Below are 22,536 nucleotides of genomic sequence, written 5' to 3' on the forward strand. Positions count from 1 at the left end.
TACAGCCATACCATAATTACACATTTAATTTCTTTTATCTTATTATACTTTGTTATTATTGAGCCTGTTGCATTTATTCTGTGGATAAATAGCACATTCATGACAAGGATTTCAACAGTGTGTGACAGCTGAACAAACAAGTATTTACTAATACTATGAGCTAACTCACCCTTTTACCTGAGTCCCTGTGGAGAGAATGATATCTGTTATTACTCTTTTTTTATTTCATTTATTTTATTATAGTTTATTATTGAACCTATTGTCTTTATTGTCTGGATAAATAGCACATTCGTGCGAAGAATTTCAACAGTCTATGACAGCCGAACAAACAAGTATTTACACATACTATGGGCTACCTCAACCATTTACCAGTAGTCCCTATGGAGAGAATATCTGTCATCATAACGTATGTAATTTAGTAATAGTTATTAGTACATGGAACTGGATTTGAACCCTGGTCTTTGTCTAGCAAAATGTACTTTCTACACAGCATTTAACAAAGTGAGCTACTGAGTTACTGCTGATATCTGACTAGAGCTAACCTGGAACTGACTGATTTTGTCCTAGACCTAACCTGGAAACAAAATATGACCTACTACTAATACTACAGTGTTATAATACAGTGCAGTGACAGTTGGACACAGCTGCATGAAACGCAGTCATGACACAGAGACTAGGTAACCTATACATTACTAAATAAACTGCAGGTGTGCACAATATATTGTTACTGGGTTGAAGTATAAGTTGTCATTCCACACATGCTGCACAGCAGTTCATTATAGATGCCTTCATGCATTTAATGGTATACTTTCAAGTTTTTATTGACCAACAGTTAATGTAATGCAAGTGTTGCAATACAGCTGTAATTCCACAGGTATTGTGAATGAAAAGTTATTTTGTGTAATTAATCAAGGTTAATGCTTTACTCTTTCCTGCTTATTGTAGTACATGAGGCAGTAGTCACTTATTGCAGTACAGGTCTATGACCACATTCATTACAACACAATCAACACTGTTTATATACCTAATGGCAGTTAATGCTTTACTCTTTCTTACTTATATGACTATAGATTGGAAGATACATCTGTACTTACCAGACTCATGGAACAACCTGACCAAGTGCCCTGCGTGTGCCTCAATGATGCGAGCTCTCACCTCTGCAGCTGTTGGGAGAGAAGCACATCATTATGCATACCAGTTTAGCAGACATCCAAGGTTAAATATTGGTGAAACACAGGTAAACATACATACACACTTGTGGAAACTACCTGCTCAGAATTCCTGGACCCAGGCATCCAAGACAACCGCCTTCCTTCTTTTCAGGTCATTGTGGTGGTGACAACACTGCTCACCTGTGCAGGGGATACCAGTTACACTGGTGAGGTCCTTTGCCAGCCAGTCCCAGGCCTCTGCTTTATACTCTGAGGCCCAGTAACCATTCTGCATGAGCTGGTCTGCATGATTTTTAACTAGGAGTCTGACCATGACCCTGCACTCCTCAATGCTCCACCTGTGCGCCTGAAAGTGCATACCCTGTCCAACACCTTCCATAGTATCCTCACAGGTTGAACTCCAACAGATTCTGCAGTATTCCTGCCTATTGCACTTAATATACCATGTTTTCCTGCACTTTAATACCACTGGGCAATTTTTAAAAATGTGGCACGCCACTTACTGCAACACAAACCATCTGAAGTCAGCTCAGCAGTGCTTAAACTGGCAATGGTTAGCAGTACTTGGCACCACTTAGCAGTGCGCAAACCAGCTAAGTGGAGCTGCACAGTGCCAAGCCGTGCTAAAACAGATCTTATGTAAGCAGTGCTTGGCATGGCTTAGCAGGGCTTAGCAGAGCTTAGCTGAGCACAGCACATCAGGATTTAAAAATAATTGGTATAATTTGTAATTGGAAAATAAATGCTTAATAACCCTTCTGTGTACTCAAACCCTGCACATAAGGCTGTCACTGTAACTATTTGGCTACATGGACATGTAGAATGCTGCTATACTTTCACATATATCTCTCACCTATGTTTAAGCACTGCTGAGTACCGTGTCATGCCCCACAAACCCACTCAGCTATGCTTAAACTTGACCTTTGGATTCATAAGTAAATGTATCCGGTTTCTATTTTTAGATGTCTGGCATGTGTCTATTGCTGCACAGTGCTCCACGCAAACATAACATAAAGAAAAAGTGATACATATTCATACATTGATTTACTGCACTTTGACAGTCCATGGGGTGTGTTACTACATATCTCCAGACACAGTAACACACTCCTTACACTGATTCAGTAACCGTGTTACATGGCTCTCCCTCAGTAACAAGCCTTCATTAATATGCATGGAGCGCTACTGAGGGGGACCGTGTACATGGCCACAGTAACTTCTGTGTAAGCTGCACACTATGCCTACACTGATTTTATTAAATCTGGGGGAAAATTTAGATAAAATCGTATAACCTCCATTTAAAGAAAAATGAAAGTGCTGTCTAATCAAAAGTGACAAAATACAGAATAAACATATTTTGAGTAAACTTACTAAACATTATGTTCAATGCATGACTGAACTTCCGTCTGCTTTATAAATAACCATTAATTTTTACCAAAACTAAATGAATGATTATTTATCGTTTCCAGGGTCTTTCTAGTTCTGTGATACCTGAGGAATATTCAAGTGCAGTTGAAGATTTACCAAGGAATATGCCCAAAACCCTGCAAATGTTCCAGGTATGATTCAATAACTACAGTCAAACTTACTATTTTAGTGCACAACCTAGACTGAAAACTGTATCAGGAAGTCAGCTACCCCAAAATGACGACAGAGAAAGATGAAACAAACAGCTGTGAAAATGTCAGGCAAATATATTAAACCCTTTGTTGGTAAAGCTGAGAATAATTTTAACCAAGATATATTGTGTTAAATCATGTAACATCATATTTTACCTGGAAATGTCTTCAACAAAGAACAAGCCATGTGCTTTTCTTTTGTAATTATGACTCTGAGTTTTTTTTTGTTTGTTTGCAATCTGTATCTGAAGATCAACATTCCTTTTTCATGATATATTATTTTATTTTCATGTGTTAGGTGGGATAGAACACTGATCCCAATGGACAACTTTCAGCCTCAGGCTCATCACCTAGTGCAAATCATGCAACGGTCAAATACTGAAGTATTGTAGTAGGAGTAGAACAGATACATTCTTATATCAGCTGGTCTACTAGAGGACCCTAATGAGTGTGGCCGCAGTTCTATTTATCTTCTTCAGCAATCACACTTTGGCATTCTTCGTGTAAAGCTTCACATTCCTGGATTTATACACACCTGTATCATTACACACTGTAACGAATGCACCAGCTACGTAAGTGCACGTGGCCCCTCAACTGTCAGTTCACTCCATGCCACAAATGAGTACCTTCCTTCAAATCAAAAAACAATGCATGCAGAATTGATACCATATTATTAAAAAGTAATAAAAAGATATATACTTTGCTGGCTTAAATGGAACTTCTAAAGCATAGGAGGATGAGGAGAATACTAATGCACAGGTCGGTGTGGGGTATTTCTAACTTAGCAAGGATGGTCATCTCGTAGGTTAACTGATATTTTAACAATATGTTTGTTATCTTTAACACTGATGGCCATCGTTGGTGAGTCCTGGGCTGGGCTGAATCTCAAGCAGTAAACTCATAGTGGGAGGAGCCAGGGGACCAGATTTAAATGAGGATTGGAGCACTGACCTTCAATAAGTAGCCCAGAGTCTTGAGCCACAGTTGAGACAGTGATGCTCTGTAAAGACGTGTACCAGTATTACAAGTGCCTGCAACAGATGTCTGGAGATAGCCAGTCCTTTAGTGGACTTGGTCTTGACAGAAGCACATGCAATAGGCAATTAAATGTCCAATGGCAAAAAATAATGCAAGTGGTAACCAAATGTCCTTCCATCCCTAGTGCAAAGGAAATGAATAAGTAATCCAGCTTCCTAAACTTGCACTGTTTTCAGGAACACATGAATTGCTAGTATTAAACAACATGCAGGCTGGGGGTCCTTTTTCCCCTTGTTTATAATCCTATAAACAAAACAATGAGCTAAATGACTGGTTCAAGAGCAGCTCTTAAACCACTTCTGAAATTTCTTAAAAGCTGTACAAACTTTAGAATGCTTAAACTCTTCTAAAATATCTTATAAGTTGTAAAAATGTCAGAATGTTTAAACATGGATAGTGACAGTATAAAATGTAGTACTTAATAAATGGAGGGTTATTAAAAACTGTCCTAAACTAGGTAAAATTATGGGAGGAAATCTGATGTTTGCTTGTAAAAGAGGATTGAATTTAAAAGCTATGTTGGAAAGTAAAAACAACGAAGTTTGGGGTACTCCACAAATGGGGTATCATTTTTGTAATTGACTCAAATTCATATATAAAGGTCCTTTATTAAATCTGGAACATTAAGTAGGATTGTACAAATAAAGGGTAAATATAACTGTGAGTAGCATTGCATCTTACTGTACTGTTTGTACTGTATGTAATTCATTTTATGTTGGGAAAACAAACAAAAGATTAAATCACAGGATTAGACAACTAATACATATGCTACCAAATGAAATAACATAACAGTGTACTGTTTAAATACAGCAGTTTGTACAACTTTGCAGAAATTTTATTTTTGTGTACATAGAAATGTCCTTGAAGATTTCAATAGTTGGAGACACTGAAAATGAGCTAGAAGTTCTTGAATTGAATGATGTTAGCAATTGAGAATGGAGACTAATAGGCATCATTGGAAGTGTAAATACTAAATGTGTTCTGAAATCCAAGTGACCTTTTAACGAAAATATTAAATGTTTAATTTACAAGCATCTGTATGTAAGCATGTATTTGTTTTCAGTATTAATTATATGATATGGTTCATTGGTTGAAATGGGTTTATTAATACCAATATTATTAGTCTCATTTAGCTCTGATTAAGGGTGGTATCCATAGTCCGTCATTTCATATCTGAGTTGTGATTATCCACGAAGAGCACCGGGTTATTTATGCTAAGGAAATGTGAAGGTGTTTTGATAAACATGTTTGCTTATGACAAAAGTATAAAGCATAAAGTCACTGAAGATCATCATTAAGTACATGTGAAGGCCTACAAAAAAGCCGTAGGCTTCATATGCCTTTGTATGTATTTGGATACTGTGGATGAATGTGGCTATGCACAGACACACTTGAAAGATTTAAGGCAAGTGTCAGACTGTGCAGCTTTTATTATTAATATGTAAAAAAAAATAAAGGTATTTATTATATTTTATATAGGGTTATCCTATTTTGGACACCCTGATGTTTTCATTAAAGAGTAGAAAGAGGAAGATAAGAAAGACTGTAAAAGGGAAGATACAACAAAAATGCAGACACAGCAGGAATAGATCAAGAGGATTGTGCTGGAGGATGTGGGAGAAGAAGGGTGCTATGCTTTTGTCAGGGGAATAGAGCCCATTTTTTCAAATCATTTTATTTAAGAGGGTAGTGCTGGTGGGAGGTAGGTAAGTCGATATTGGATAAAGGATAATGGAGGGATGGGTGTGACGAAAAGTACTGTCTAGCAACACTCCCCAGTACACAAGGCCTCAAACATTTTCACTGCCAGATGCTGTTGCAGTGGAATACCCTCATGCTGGGAGGGCAGGGGCCTATGGTAGCACAGGGGTCAGTGCCATCTGGGACAGCAAGGGAAGCCTCAAATGGCTGAAGGTATCTGTCTCTGACCTTTTACGCAATATCCTCAACCAAGCCCCAAAGTCCCTGTCCAGTAAGGCTTGTCAGGCTGTCATATGCCAGGGTGCCCAGAGGACTGGTGCCACTGCCCTGTCAATATAAGGGCTTCACTGGAGAAACAGAGAGTGAACATACCTTAGCCTGGGAATTCCACAGCTGGGCTGTTCCTGGGGAATTTGGACCTGTAAAAAGTTAAAAGTAATGGAAGAGAAACAAAATAAAGTTCAAAAGAATGCATGGGAGACAAACAGAAAATACACACAGTAAATGCACACATAATATTACACTGCATTCAATTTCTTTACATTAAAACAATTTTATTTTTTATAAATCTTTATTGATATAAAACAGAATGTATGGGAAGTACTTATGCATATATGAGAAGAATGATATGGGAAGTGCTTATACATACTTGTGTAGAATGAGTGTATTGCTATGAAGTCCTGGCAGGGTTTACATTTTGCAGTCTACAATAGAAACTATAAATGATAACTATATGTCATATTTGTGCCTGATATGTATGTGTTTGCAATATTGTACTGAAACAACTCTTTATAAATACTTGTAGTTATGTATCTAATAAAATCAGTTCAAAACAGCATACTGAATTTATACTTCGACATATCTTTCACATTTGGTTGCAATAATGTAATGAAAGCAATGAAGACCTTCATTTACCATTCTTTATTAATACTTGCAGTTATAGAGAGTAATAAAATCAGTTAAATACAGAATACTGCATTTACTACTTTATTTATGCTTACCAGCAGCATCAACTAATTTGGTGGGTCTTCTACTTTGCTAGGGCTTATTATACACAATTACCTCATCCGCTAGCTACAGAAGACACAAGACAAATATTGTTTACCTGTATTTCACCTTTTCTCCCTTAACATTTCTGATATAACTGCTAATACTATGAAAGTCATTTCATTTTTTTGCTATATATGCTTAGTATGCATTTGTTTAAATATTTATTAAAATGTGAATACTCATAGTGTGCCAATATTTCCAATAATGCAAGTTATAAATAGTGGAATTGCATCTTCCTTTAAATGGTTACACTTTTATGTGTGTATAGCTTGCCTGTTTGAGAGAGGTTATCTGGAATCTTTCTACAGACTTTCAGTCTATGATTTGCATACCTAAATTGCAGATTCATATAACAGACTTGTGACTTTTGTTCAAGCTGAAGCAGAAGCTGTATACGCAGACAGAAACATATAGCAATTGAATGATGTTTTCCCTTCCTTTAATTTCAACCTTCATTAAGCAAATTAATACTGTTACAGATGGATGTAGTACATGTACTTCAGGACAATAATGTGGGCTTTGTTTTTTGCCTAATAACTGTAAACATATAAGAGATTGATTTAAAAATGTATTCAGAACTAATACAGATGGTAATTTCTTACTAAACTATGTGCTGGTCATTCACTTGACACTGCAACCCCCCGCCACCTCCCCCAAATTCTACTCTGACTAGGGTGTGCTGCCTCACTGACCAGCCATCTTGTACACACATTTAATACTGTGGAAGAAATTACTGTCATACAATTCCTATACGAATAAATATTCTTGGGCCTACACAAACAAAATAATTTCTTTACAAAACCTGTCTGCATGAACTTCAACTAATAACCAAGGTAATACAGTACTGTAAATTAAATTATGTGGCAATGCAAATATTTTTTTTTTCATTTGTATATAAATGCATACATTTATATAGATGAAAAACAATAATAAGTGCAGTCATGCAGATGTATATTTGTAATTCACAGAGATATGTATGCATACTTACATATATTTCTTTAGTCATACATGTACATTTGTATTTATACAGAGAATTGTGTTATCACATAAACATTACATATATTTGTATACAGATGCAATTCTGTCTAGTGATATGTTTATGCTTTCTTTTGCATTATTTTAACATTACAGGTACATATATAGATACTAATCAGGATAGACATCATTTAGTCTTCTTGACAACTAATGTCCTTCACAAAAATAAAAAAAAATGCCTTATGGATCCTTTAAACTACATTTTAGTCATGCTGTAAAACTGCGAATGCTTTGAGAAAAAGCTTTGTTTCCATTATGTACCTGTTATTTGTTATCAATTTAGTAATTCCCAAATGTTTGTTAAATGTGGTTTGGGACAAATTAATTTGTCCAGGACCATTTTAGGAGGGTAAAATAAGTGTGCTGGGGGTGGGAGTGGGGGAGTATGGAAGGCTATAAGAGTTAAGTATAGAGTTAGATTAGTTAGGCTTTGGGTGGTAATGGGTTAATTGTTGTGGAGTAGAGAAAGTGAAGTAGGTTTGGTGTGGGGTCTAGGTTTTATACTAGTGCAGTAATGGAAGTGGTGTCACATGTGGCATGAGTTTGCAACAGCAAGGATCATGCCCATGATAACCTGTAGTTACAGGGGTGCAGGTAGGCCTTGGACCACTTTTGCTTGGATTTATTAATTGGTTTTGGCTGGCAAGCTATAGCTAATCGGTGGTGGCTTTGGTTTGTTGTAGTTGTTTTTGGTGTTTTCTTGAGGTTTATTAATTAGGATTTAGTTAGCTCAGATGTTGGGTGTTCTTGGCATAGTGAGCATGTTGATAGCAGTTGTAGGGGTCTGCAGTAGGCCACTTTCATTTGTTGGTGGATGGTTTGTTAGAAATAGCAGCTTCACAAGAAGTCAGTGGGCTGAGAAGTGGTGGTGTGAATTTGCTTGGTATTCCATGGTGCTGGTTGGCCTTTTTCAGTCACTGTTTTTTGGTTTGGTAGGAATAGCAGCTTCTTGGGTGGCCACGGTGGTGCAGTGGTTAGCATTGTCACCTCACAGCACAAGATTCCCCTGTTCAATCCTCGGCTGGGGTGCCTTCTGTGTGGATTCTGCATGTCCTCCCTGTGGTCGCGTGGGTTTCCTCCGGGTGCTCTGTTTTCCTCCCACATCCCAAAGACATGCTGTAGGTGGATTGGACACTCTAAATTGGCCCTAGGTGTGTGTGTGTGTGTGTGTGTGTGTGTGTGTGTGTGTGTGTGTGTGTGTGTGTGTGTGTGTGTGTGTGTGTGCCTTCCATAGAAGCTGGGTGCCGGGCTGGCAACTCGACACCGTAAAACTCTACTGCCAATCCTGAACAGACAGGTGATTTGCTGTGGCAACCCCTAACTGGGAAAAGCCAAAGAAGAAGGAATAGCAGCTTCTCGAGCTGTTTGTGGGCTGAGAAGCAGTGGCATGTGGTACTTGTTAGTCCATGATGTCATAGATGATAATTTAATATTGGCTTTTTTACAGAACTGTGTGACCTTTTTGAAAAGTGGATATATGGAGGATGGGAATTCCTTAGCTAGCATGTTTGATAAAATGTACTATTGTGTTTTTTTTTTGTATGTTTGATATTTGGCGGATGTGGATCTTGAATGCTTCAGAGATGAAGTTTGTTGGGAGGTATGTTTTATTTGTGTTTGCTGTTTTTTTTAAATTTATTTTTGGTGTATGGCGGATGCAGAACTTGAATGCTTCAGAGATGATGTTTGTTGGGAGCTAAGTTTTATGTGTGTTCACTGCTTTTTTTTTTTTTTTGTGCCCAAGTGTTTGGGAAACAATCAAGAACTGAAGTGTCTGGGTTGGGCCTCCTCCCTTTAGGCCGCTGGAGTTGTTTCTCCTTTTGGTGGTTCTGGGCTGCTTACAGGTTGGCTGGTCTGGGTGTTTGTCCTCATTGGTGGATTGAGTCTGGCTTCTCTCCTTCTCTTGGTTGGGTGGGGAATGGATGGATGGTGGCATGTTCAACAGATTGCTTTGCTTGTGGTTCATTGGTGGGGGGACTGGAGCACTGGTGCTTTGGCAGGTTGCTCGTGGGCTGGGGGACTCATACAATGGGATTTGCCATGGCACATGCACAGTGTGGCTTAGGCCCATTGGCAGTTATCTGCAGTGAGCATGGGGTGATTCATTTCATTTTTTTTTTTAATCCCTTTTCCCATGCAGCTGAGTGGGTGGATGGGAGGTTTGCATAATGGTTAAAGTGTTTACATTACAGACACAAGGTTTAAAGTCTGATTCTAACATGGGGTATTGGCTAGGCTTTAAGTAGCCCACAAGGGCAGTTAGCCGAGTACTAATCCATGAACCTATGAACTTTTCCATAGTAGGTCTGGCAGTTGGTGAAGGGTATTCAAGTTCTTGCCTCCAGTAACCAAGGTATACAGTTTGAGCCTGAGCAAGTCACTTAACTAAACTGTTATCTGTAATGAGAGCATCGCTCACACAAAAATAAAAAAAAACAATAATTAAAAAAAAGTTCAGGTTTGAGTTACTTTATTCCAAGTTGATGCATTTCACATGACTGATTCCATAATGTTGACATTCTGTTTGTGACTGAATTCCAAGCAATCAAATTCAATTCATCCGTAATGCTGGCTGTGTTCACGGTTTAATAGGCAATGCTTATGTGCTACAAAAAGTGTTTGTTTTCAGTACATTGTAGCACTCTTATGCAGCTTTTAAAAGCATGTTAATTTAAAGAAACACTAAGACCATTTTCAAACAGTGGTTATTTTATACACTATACATACAGCTATATAAATGAACTGGTATACATGATAAGGATGGGTGGTTGCAAGTGTTGACATCTGGGGGGCAGGCCTTTATATATATATATATATATATATATATATATATATATATATATATATATATATGTGTGTGTGTGTGTGTGTATGTGTATGTATTATATATATATATATATATATATATATATATATATATATATATATATATATATATATATATATGTAGGGGTGGCAAACTGGCAAGGTGGTTAACAGCAGAGTTAAGTTGCTGACTGGGTTTGGGTCTGTCTCCACTTCTGGCCTTGTATTCTCAAGAGATATGATATTTCTTTATTTACTATTTTAAATAATGTTTTCTTTGCTGCAGATGGTGAGCATACAGAGTCTACAGCAATGGTGGGAGGCCATTGTGGCACAGGCTGAAGAGTTGTTCCAAGAGGTGCCCAACACTGATTCTGGGACAGTGACCCAGGAAGGGGAAGCCAGTCAAAAGAGATGCCGTCCAGCAGTGAGGATTAAATTGGTGGCTCGTGGGTAGAGACAATGATTATTGAGAGAGGCAGTTGCAGTTGATTCGTCAGTTGCTGGAGTGACTCTGGATGGAGCATCACATAGTGATGTGGTGTTGGGGATGGTGGTGAGACATCGGAGGTTGGCCTGTGTCCTGGGTTAGAGATACAAGGGGGGGGCTATGGGGGGGGGCTGTTGAGTGGTGCCAGAAGGTGAGTGGGGATGAACCGGTTAGGGATGACAGCATTGGGTCAGTGGGCACTTTGGGTTCACTTTTGGAAGTGGGTTCTGATTTTGGCATATGGCCTGGTGATTGGGTAGCTACACAATCATTAGGTCAAGGAGTGGGGGTGGTTTTTCTGACTCCTCACATTCCAGCTACAATTAAAGAGAAGATTTGGAAAGGGGAGTATATAGATGTTTTTGAATTAATAGATGCAGATGGGGTACAGCAGCTGGTGGAATCTGAGTCGGCAAGCCATAAAGACTTGTTGGCTGCTTTAGCAGCATTAGGGAGAAGGAGGGTAGGTAGGATATGCCCTAGGACATGGGATAACTGTGTAGTAGGATTCGTTTATTATATGGCAATTTTGTTGGAGAAGGACACCTTGTTGGCATTGCCTTTATTGAGTATTTTTTTTACAATACAGGAGGCTCAGTGTTTGAGGCCCGAGAACTCCTGGTTATGGTATGACCAGAGGTTCCAAAACTGGAACGCAGTGAATCACTCATTTTTTTGAGAGGTTCGTCATCCAGATATCTGATTGGCTACTATGATGGATGGTTTTGGGGGGATGGTTAGAGGGGGGAAAGGTAAGGAGAGAAAGTGGAGAATTATTTTGGGCTTTTAATGCCAGAAGTTGTTCGTGGGTAGGATGTAAGATTTTGTATGATTGTTTAAAGTGTGGGGGGAATCATTCAGCGGTTCAGTGTGGACAGTGAGAGCTTAACCCGGTAAGTCCAGCTCATTTTCTGCTGATGGGGTTTCTCTCCTTCCCAAGGGTTTCAGAACATTAGAGCTAGGGGAAATTTTCTAGGGGGGGGTAGAGAAAGTGCTGACAGTGCATTCTCCATTAAGGTGGAGGTCATGCAGAGGATATTCTAGGGATTTCCTGATGCTTGTCTTAAAGAAGAAATAATTGAAGGTTTTTCTTGGGGTTTTTCCATTAAATTGAGGGTGGGTGGGATAGGGTGGTTTGTAGGAATCTGTGATCTGTAAAGGGTAAGGAGGATATTTTGCTGTGCTTAGTAGAGAAGGAGCAACAGGTGGGTAGGGTGCTGGGGTCTTTTGATAACCCTCCTTTTCAAAGTTTTAAGATTTCTCCATCGGGTTTGGTTCCAAAGAAAGTGGATGGCGAATTTAGGTTGATTCACCATTTATTGTATCTGGCAGGGAGTTCGGTGAATGACTTTTTCAGATGAGGATGCTAGAGTCAGTTATGGATCTTTGGATGATGGTGTGAAGGGTATCCGGGGGTTTAAGGATCCATGGTTAGTAAGGTGGATACTGAATCTGCTTTTGCTTGCTGTCAGTAAGAGAGGAAGAGTGACCTTTACTGGACATGGTAGTAGGAGGTACATTTTATTTCAATAAGGCTATGCTGATTAGATGCTCCAAAACCTGTGCTACTTTTGTGAAATTTAGTACAGTTTTCCATTGGGTGGGGCAGCAGTGGGTATTTACACAGAGGACTGTACATTATTTAAATGACTTTTTCTTAGTGGATGAGGAATTTGAGGGAGTGTATGATGGATTGCAGGAATTCCTGGGGATGTGTGATGAATTAGGGGTCTCATTGGCCTGGCACAAGTTGGAAGGTCCAGCTAAAGCTTTGGATTTTTTGGGTTTGTTAGTAGATGCAGGATGTGGATTATTTTGCTTGCTTATGGATAATATAGTCAGATTTAAGGAGCAGATTGGGGTAGTGATGTGTAAGGCCAAAGTATGCATTTGAATGGTCATGGAGCTCTTGGGGCTTTTGAATTTTGCATGTCAGGCTTTTGATCCGGGATGTAAATTTTGCAGGTCAGCAGCCTTTTTATTGAAAGGAGGAAAGGGTAAACACCATTGGGTTAGGATTAGCAAGTTGGTACTGGCTGACCTGGGTCTTTGGTTATCTTTTTTGAAGCAGTTTGATGAGGTTTCTTTTTGGCAGACAGGTTGGGTTGGACTAGTGGTGCTGCAGCTGTTTATGGATTCAGCAGAAGGTATTTGAATGGGAGCATTTTTTGCAAGTGAATGTTTTTTGGCACAATGGCCATTGGACTGGAAGGAGGAGTAGAAGAGGGATGTTGCATTTTTTTGGAGTTAATGCCAATTGATGTAGCTTCAGTAGTTTGGAGGGAGAAACTAAAGGGAAAGAGGGTAATTTTCCATTCAGATAATATGGCAGCTGTGAGGGGTTTGCAGATGAAGACAACTAGATTGGAGATGCTGTTTGGAGAGATGCAATGATATGTTCAGGGGCGGCTCACATTGTGTTATGGAGGTCTAAAACTGATCAGTTGGGGAAAAGGTGCAGTGATATTTTTGAAAAAAGATAGGAATGTAGGGCTTTGTCTGGTAGGTTGGACCACACAGCTTATACAGACACAGGATGGGAGTCCTCATGATTTGTTTTTTTGTTTGAGAGCTGGAGGGATGGTAACAAGTAGTCAGATTGTACAGATAATAAGAAGGGCTTTTCGTTGTATGGGTTTTCCAGCCAAAATGTTTGCAGCCCATTCTTTTTGTATTGGGAGGGCTTTAGACTTGGCAAGGGAAGGCAGATCCACTGAGGTTATTAGAAGGGAGGGGAGTTAGTCTTCTAATGCCTTTTTAGCTTATATTAGATAATAGCTTAATGGTATTAATTTGTTTTTTTTTTTGTTTTTTTCTCTATCAGGAAACCAGATTTTCATCCTGGGCCATTCCTATATCTACTAGGAGAAGAAAAGGGCAGAAGTTAGGATGGATAGAAAGAATTTGGCTTTGTCTCAATCAGGGTGGTCAGTTACTTGGCATGGGATTAGAAGTCTTAGGTGGTCTCAATTGATGCATGAAGTTGAAATGTTAAATTGGCAGTTAGGGTTACCGAGAATACTGGTGATACACTTAGGTGGTAACAACTTGAGAATAATTCCTAGGAAGCAATTGGTAGATAAGATAAGGGAGGATTTGTGTATGTTGCAAACATTATGCCAAGGAATGTGTATAGTATGGTCGGAGAAAGTGCCAAGCTTGAGTTGGAGGAATACTGTTAGTTTTCATGTTGTAGAGTGGACTCGGAGGGCTGTTAATCCTAGGTTGGTGGTACAGTTAGGAGCATTGGGCATGTACATGATTGAACACCATGATTTTGATGACAGGATTTGATTTGGTTTAGACCTGATGGTGTGCATTTGGGTGACATTGGCCTAGATTTATTTATTATCGATTTGAGATTATTTTTAGAAGGAATGATGAAAGTGCTTGAGTAGAAAAGGGGAAACAGTCTGGGGTCAGGCTGGTTGGTGGAGAAGAGGGACAAGATTGCCTTCTTCTGTCCCCCCTCTTGGTGATGGTGTTGTTGATATTGAGTTTTGGGATCAACTGAGCTGCAGGACGCTGTTCGATAAGTATAAGCGAATGGGTATGGACGCTGCTTATTTGGACAACACTGCCCTGGTGAATTCTAAAAAGGAGGTCACAGTTACATTTACTGGTTACGGTTCTTGAATAAAGTTATTGGTTTTGTTTTAATAAAGGTCATCAAATATCTATTAGTGTCAATGTGTATTATTAAAAGGGGCCGGGACAAATGAGGTTTGGATAAACTAATTTGTCCAGAACCATTTTAGTAGGGTAGAATAAGTGTACTGGGGATGGGGAGGAGTACGGAAAGATATAACGGTTAAGTATAGGTTTAGAGTTAGGTTGGTTAGGCCTTGGGTGGTAATGGATTAATTGTGGTGGAGTGGAGGAAGTGAGGAAGGTTTGTGGTGGGGTCTATTTTTAATACTTCTGCAGTGAAGGAAGTGGTGTCACATTTGGCATGAGTTTGCAACCCTCCCTCCCTCCCCTTATTTTCTTTGTCAATTAATTGGTCAGATTATCAAATGTTATAGGGGGAGAAGTGCGGAGAAGAGGGGCAGGATTGTCCTGTTCTGTTCTCTCTCTTGGTGATGATGTTGTTGGTATTGAGTTTTGGGATCAAGTGAGCTGCAGGACACTGCTTGATAAGAATAAGTAAGTGGGTATGGACCCTGCTTATTCGGACAGCTTGAGTGGTACGCTGACTTGATGAATTCTAAAAAGAATGTCACATTACATTTATGGGTTACTATTCCTGAATAAAGTTATTGATTTTGTTTGAATTTAATAAAGGTCATCAAATATCTATTGGTGTCAATGTGCATTGTTAAAAGGGACCGGGACAACTTATGTGTTGTCTGTAATTACTACTTCTGTATTCTTACTGCATGTTTGTTAAACTCTAATTTGTTTGTACTGGAGCTATTCTCCCCAGGCCTCCATTGAAAAAGGACCTCTGTCTAATCAGACTTTCCTGGTAAACAAATGTAAAGTATGTAATTAAAATAAATAAAATATTCACAGTTCCACATAATTCTTCTAGTAAATACATTCAATTATGCAACCTTCTTCTAATTTATTTTTAATCCTATGTTTAATATGACCAAAAAAGATAAAAAAAATAATACTTCATATAGAACTCTGTCCTTCTTGCACTTCTTGGTCAACCCACCTGGTCAACTGGTCAGGTGTACATGTCTGTAGGTGATGTATCTAGTGACCGGAGTTAGGGGTTCCTGTCATAGATAACAGGAGGTCACCCAACTCCTGACAGATGTCTATTTCCTTTCCATTCATTACCCTTAATGCACCCCTGGTGCTTAAGTGTGAATTGCTCTGAAGGTAGCGGATTGTTTTGGTCTCCTTATCTGACTAGCTTGGAGCATGGCATCATGTTTTCATTGTGATGACATCATTTGAAGTGCCAATATCAGAATAAATAAAGCATGAGCAGAGCTGTGGCTCACAGTTTAGAACAACTCCCTCTGGGCGGTAGCATCACCCTAACTAAATCCAGTTAACCAGCAGGATCTTTAGTCCAGGTGATGTTATTACTGGGAAGTTTTTTATTTCAAAAATGCATTGACATCTATATGTTTTTTGAAGGTCTACATTCACATTTCATGTATATGGTATATAAAAGTCATTAATGAAATCATCATTTTTATCTTCCTTACAATTGCTGCTGCTGCTGTGAATTACTTTGATTACACCTGAACATCATTTATACATGCTTCATGCAGTATAGCAGCAGTATTATTTATTTAGTTTGTTTATTTATGTTTGGGGGGAGCATTTTGCAAAAATAAATATGCTTGCGTGTGTGAGTACCAACTTCGAGTAAATGCTGAGTGCTCTGAGGTGATAAGGTGTGCCAAATGATGTTAGATGGGCAGGGATTATAATTCTTAATTCTGCAAATTCAAATGCTTATGACTCTGTTTTGCCTTTTCTAATCAGGGTTAGTTTTGAGAATAACTGAGCCTATCTGCTCGTATTTAAATCAGGCTGGGGACTGCTGAGGAGTGTTGTGGACTTCGCTGCTTTCCCCAGTGCAAACCTGAGTCCACATTCAAGACTAGCAGAGACCTAATTACAAGAATAAGTTGCTGTACACATTTCTGTATTACTGTGATTCATAGAGATAAACATAAAAAGACTTGCTTTGCATACAAAACATGTAAATGACCCTGAACCTGTACTTAAATGATTAAGTTTTAACACCACCAAATTAACTTGTAATTATTCAGATTATGCAGTAAATGACTTGGGAAACCACAGACTTTTTAAAGTAAGAAAAAAATTATTGAAATATTGCAAATTAATATGACCCAATTCAAAAAGATTATTAAGTTCACTTCAAGAAATATTTTGTTTTATCCATATGATGGGGATAGTATAATGGCTTTGGTGAATGCTGTAAATATGCCATTATTAAATAGAAAATTATTACAGCAGCAGTGAAAATGATTAGTGATCACTGAGAAAATCATTTGCTTTTCTGTAATTAAGTGAATATGCATACATGATAGAATGCAGTGATTTAATTGTGAAGTACTGAAGTGGCAAGGATGTTTTGTTGGCTCAACATTCATGTGTCTTGGAGATTTCTGAGTCTCACTAATGAATGAAAAAATGACAGTATCACGACTACAACAAAATGGTAGGGGTTTGGGGAAAGATGGATCTGTTAACAAACTTATTTCCTTACTATTATGAATGTATTCTTGATAGTGCAAACTTTACTTGGGTGGGCTGAGACTCTGTGAGTGAATATAATTATGGGGCTTGTGTCCCCTGTGTTGTTTTCTTGAGGATGGCAGGCATGTTTTCATTGTTGTGTTATTCGATTGTGGCATATTTTTTATGTGCAGTAATGATGCAGAACAACAGCTCAAGGCAGAGAAAGGACAAGATCAGCCATGAGGAATAAGAACAACATCAGCCATGAGGGAAAACCTTATTCCTCATGGCAGCCCTTAAGACATATGGCAAATGTCCATTTGGTAAAGTGGTGCCCAAACAAGCTGAGTGGGCAAAAGCCTGGAATCAAGTTGTAATGGGCATTATACAGTTGACAGAAGAAACCATACACACAGTGCAAGAAGAAGGCATATTATATGGTAGGACTTCTAAACCAAGGCAAGGCAGAATGCAATTGCCCTTACCAGTACTGGGGGTGGGAGCAAAGGAGGGATACCTTCTCTGCATTCATGGAGATGACTGACACAGAAGATGATGGCATTGAAATAATCAGAGGTGTTGTCGACACTGGCTATCACCAACATCTGCAACAGCAGCAACCATCTGTATAGGAAGGATGGTTTAAAAACAGTTAACAAATATTGAATGCTGAGCTGTAATGATTACATTTAACACACCATAATCACTATTGTTATTATAGTTACTATTAATAGGTGAACCTTCCACAGCTGCACAGATGACAATGATGGCAGTGTGCATGGTAAGTGTCCTCCACACGTCCTTACTCAGCATACAGTGTAAGCAGTGGAAACTAACTGTTGCACTATACCAATAAATTTGGAAGATAGCACCAGCAGAATGGCTGTTGAATAAGATGGTGATGATGATGATGAAAACATAGTTGCATTTAAGAGACAGTCTGAGGAAGTGGCACACAATCCCCAAGTTTAATGTCAGGATCTCACACCTCACAGCATGCTAAAAACTCTGTAGGAAGTGACAGTGCATCACAAAGTTAAGCACATTTCACTCTGGCTTTACTAAGAGAAAACCCCTGCATCTCTACACCAGTATCTCCAAACCCAGATGAACACTTTTAAGATGATGGCAGAAGTTGGAGGTAAAAGTGTCCACAGTGACACCTTTATGAAGGGGAGCCAGGTGCAGGAATTTATTACATCTAGCCCAGGAAAACACACAAGCATGGACTGCCCAGCAGCAAATATACTGTGACACTGTTAGAGCTCAGAATGCTGGCACAAAGGGACAGCTGGAAGGGAGTAAGAGTCCACCATGAATATGTGAGGATTTCCAGCACTACATGGAAGTGGTGCAGAGTAAGGATAATGCTATGATCACATTGATTCTTAGAATGGTGGCACAACAAGCATCCATGGCCACCTCCATTCGTACATTAGTTAGAACTTAGTAGACCCAAGTAGGAGTCAATCTCAGAAGGGGAAGAGGGCAGGGTACTTTCTGAACACACAGGGGCAGATCACATAAGACTACAACTGCTTCTCAATAAAGTTTTGTAATTAGTCTGGAGGAATAAGCACAACAGACTTTATGCAGGCCACTTTAGGATTTATCTATACCTAGCAGAACCTCTCATTCAAGGTCTTGCTCCTGGTCCACTATTAACAGTCCGATCAGTGTCTGCTGGATCACCTGCATCAAGTAAGTCACAAAGTCTGACCAATTCACCATCCAGCTCTCATGAAAGCCCACCCCCCTTCAAAAAGCTTTGCACCATCACCTAGCCTGTCTTTAGGAGATGTGTATGGCACCTTGACCTTGACTGTTTGTGATTCAAGTGTAACATTTCTGTCACTTGCTATTTGACCTTCACCACACATGACAATGTTTAACTCAAAGGGAAGGGGCTCTTTGGACACTTCTCAACTGTAATCATTTCATTCCTGTAATGGTACTGCTTAAAACCTAATGGAAATGTGGAAAGTAAAGCTGTATGTCATAATATCATATTTCAGTGATTAACACCATTATTGCTCTATGCATTACTATTGTTACAGCTAGCAAATACCTACAACTTAAAAGTAGTAATACACAACTATTCAGGGAAACACTAATAAGAAAATTAAGATTAAAATGAGTATCCTGGCAGGTAAACAAAAACTGCTGCCAATTTCCCCTCACCACTGTACAAATTAAGATGTTTTTGTTTCTGAGGATACAAAATATTGTGCATGACAAATCAAAATAAATTGATGCTCAGTGCCTCAACAGACAACAAAGTTCAAATTAAGGAAACATTGCATAACATAAAAAACAATGTTGTTGTCTTTTGGCTTTTCCCGGTTGGGGGTCGCCACAGTGGAACTCCTGTCCGCTAATGACTGGCAATAGATTTTGATGAACGGTTCAACCTTCAATGAAGGCACACCCATTTACGCATGTCTTTTGAACGCCCACCCAACCGTGGGGAGGACATGCAGACTCCACACAGAAGGCACTCAGTTCCTTTTTATTCAATTGCAAGATATGAACCCATTTTAAATAATAAAGTGTTACATTTTCCTAATTGTACCACTTCTGGACATTTAGCACATGCATGCTTAGTTACAACTCTCAGCAGAATTTACTGTGCAAAACAGTTAAATATGTGATTATTCATTTTATGATTCATTACTGAACAGGAGACAGTGAGTACTCAGACATGACTTTTTCCAACACTAATTTGAGCACCTGTTGTGAAATAAAATAAATATTAATTAAGAAGTCTTTTTAAGTAGGAATGTTATTTCAGTGTTTTTTAAAAATGTATTTTTAAAAAGGTTAATAGTTAGATGTGTGCTTTTAAGAAGTAAATTGTTTAATTAATGATGATCACATGACAAGTATATAAGCAAATGTTTGTGGAGAGAGAAACTTTTAAGGTCTGAAGAAGCGGTTAGTGAAAGCGCTTACCTGTACATGTAAATAAAGACTCAAATTTATTTTACTAACAAGACTGGATTTCTGTGAGCATACTGGTTACCTCTCTCTGGTTATCGTTTTTGGATTAATTATTTAAAGATGAAAAGGAATGTCTGATGAATAGTGATAATAGACCATACACCATACAACATAGCCCTATGACATCACTGCATGTATCAGTTATACTCAATGTGTGTTTTTTACAAGAAAAGCAACACTAACCTGAATATCATGATTCATAGCTCTGAACAAGATGCTGTCTCTTTATCTGTGCAGCTGCATGCTGTGCATAAGCCTGCCACATGTGGTCCCTTACTACTACCACTGACTGGTCATCATTACTCATAGCAGGACTGGAAGTGGGAGCTGCAGTGAAAGCATAGTCACTTCTCTACCAGACCAGCATATATTCATTTTGTGTAGAATACAACATGCAATAAATATCCTGCATCCAGTAGCTGGGTTATACTGAGGGGCACCCTCAGACTCATCTAGGCACCTAAAGTGACGCTTTAAAGGAACAAAGACCCTCATAATGACAATAAAGGTCTGGAACAGAGCTATAATGAAGTTGCCCTCTGCAGCTTCACTTGGATTTCTCACTGGTGTCATGAGTCATGGATCCAGTGGTTATCTAGCATCACCTGAAAGGAAAAAAAGAGAGATAGAAAGGGGGGGGGGACAAAACAAGGAAAAGTGGTTTAGTATTCTATACTCTATATTACCATGAATAACTACTTAAATAAAATAGAAAAAAATATTATTCCACTTACCAACAATTTGCATCCTACCATACAGGAAGAGGCAGTAGAGTGTGCTAGTGTGCCAGCTTGTGCAGTGCTAGAATGCTGGGCAGAGACATTGGTAATGCGATGCCATGAATCACACACTACCTGGGAATTAATGGAATGGTAGCCCTTCATATTGTGGTACCACTTCTTCCGTGGACTACATAGGGTCTTAATTGCAAAATGGGTGCAATATGTGGCACTGAGTACCTCACAGAAACATGTCACCCCATAAAAAGCATATATAGTCTGGGCTTGGTCCTTAAGTGACACCAGGAAATAAATGTACTGATCCACATGTGCCAAGAGTACATCCAGGGACTGCCAGAGTATCCTCGATGCAGAAACCTCTGACATACCAAACATTTCACTAGTCTGCATCTGGAAGATCCTCTTGGCAATTCTAGTGAGGGCTATGCATACCTTTGTATCAACAGGGATAGGAAGTCCACACATTCTCCCAGTGCCCCTGTGGGGGCCATACATACTCACTAAGACCTTTGCAATACCCCTATCAAATATGAAACTGTCGAGTATCTTCTGATTGGCAAAATTATTGTGAGTTATCCTTTGCCTATATCCTCACCTTCTTGGCAGGCAAATGCCACTGGATACAAGACATTTTGGTTTAGCCAAGACAAGCAGCTCACACCAAGAAATAGTAAGGTTAGCAGCAAGTGACAGCATCACCACAGATTGCAAAATAGAGAGAAAAGGTGTGACTCTGCCCTTTATAATGAACTTGCAGGAAAAGCCTCAAAGACTATGATTTACAAGTAGGTGGGAAACTGCTTCATTACCATAAGTCATTTTACATATTTTCTCATTTGCATCTCATTATCACTTCATTTGCTTATGCTCATTCACCGGTGTTGTCTGTTAGGGTAAGTAGCCTCTATGAATCATGGCTTTGCTGTACTCATTCATCATCATGGATTGCCTTAATGCATTCCTCTAATGACTATAAATGCCATACTAAGTCTTAAACAAATGAAACTGTTTAACTGAGAGGGGAAAAGTTGTTCATTAAAGGAAGGGCAGGTCCATATTGTTGATTTTTAGCTTTTTTATTTTTGTGGTTTGTACACTAGTCAGGTGAAGCTTGTTTGTGGTTATTAAATACATATTTTAATTATATATATATATATCTATATATCTATATATATATATATATATATATATATATATATATATATATATATATAAAAAACAAAACTAGAACACTAAGCAACCAAAATGTTGACTGTAACATATCCTCATAATCTTCAAAGAGATCACAGTGTGAACTGCTGTGGGAGGTTTATTATCTCAGATTACAACAGAGTCTATGCCTGCTGCACATTAAATGAGGAAATTCAGTAATAATCAGACAATTTACTAAAAGGGTCATATCAGCAGACGAGTTTTATGGATAGCAGCTATTCAGTCTTTCCATCCATCCACAACCCCTTTTCCCATTTTTACACGTGGGGTCAGCAGCTATTCAATGAAATGCATCAATTACTATACCTTCAGCAGCTATGTATTATGTCACTAAAGGTAACTACCAATCAGAAGTTATTCATCACAAATTTTGTGGTGAGTGCTTATTTACTGTATCTGTGCACGCACATTATGAATAACTGAAGTATGACACATGTAGCAAGATAAAGAAAAACTTAAAAGTAATCATTGCAGACAACCTTCTAATTAGTAAATGCATGCAA

General features: G+C 38.7%; 1 protein-coding gene across 1 annotated transcript in view; it reads left to right on the top strand.

The window, feature by feature from the left end:
• The window catches only part of LOC122807194 (aldehyde oxidase 1-like), a 784,671-nt gene that overhangs the window by 423,039 nt on the left and 339,096 nt on the right, over positions 1–22,536 (top strand). Inside the window, exon 16 of the mRNA XM_044078244.1 lies at positions 2,639–2,728. Within this exon, the coding sequence (XP_043934179.1) occupies positions 2,639–2,728 (90 nt within the window). The remainder of the gene's footprint in view (positions 1–2,638; positions 2,729–22,536) is intronic.

This window comes from Protopterus annectens, chromosome 7.part0 (genome assembly GCF_019279795.1).
Source record: "Protopterus annectens isolate FY-2018-M chromosome 7.part0, PAN1.0, whole genome shotgun sequence".
Lineage (NCBI taxonomy): Eukaryota > Metazoa > Chordata > Ceratodontiformes > Protopteridae > Protopterus > Protopterus annectens.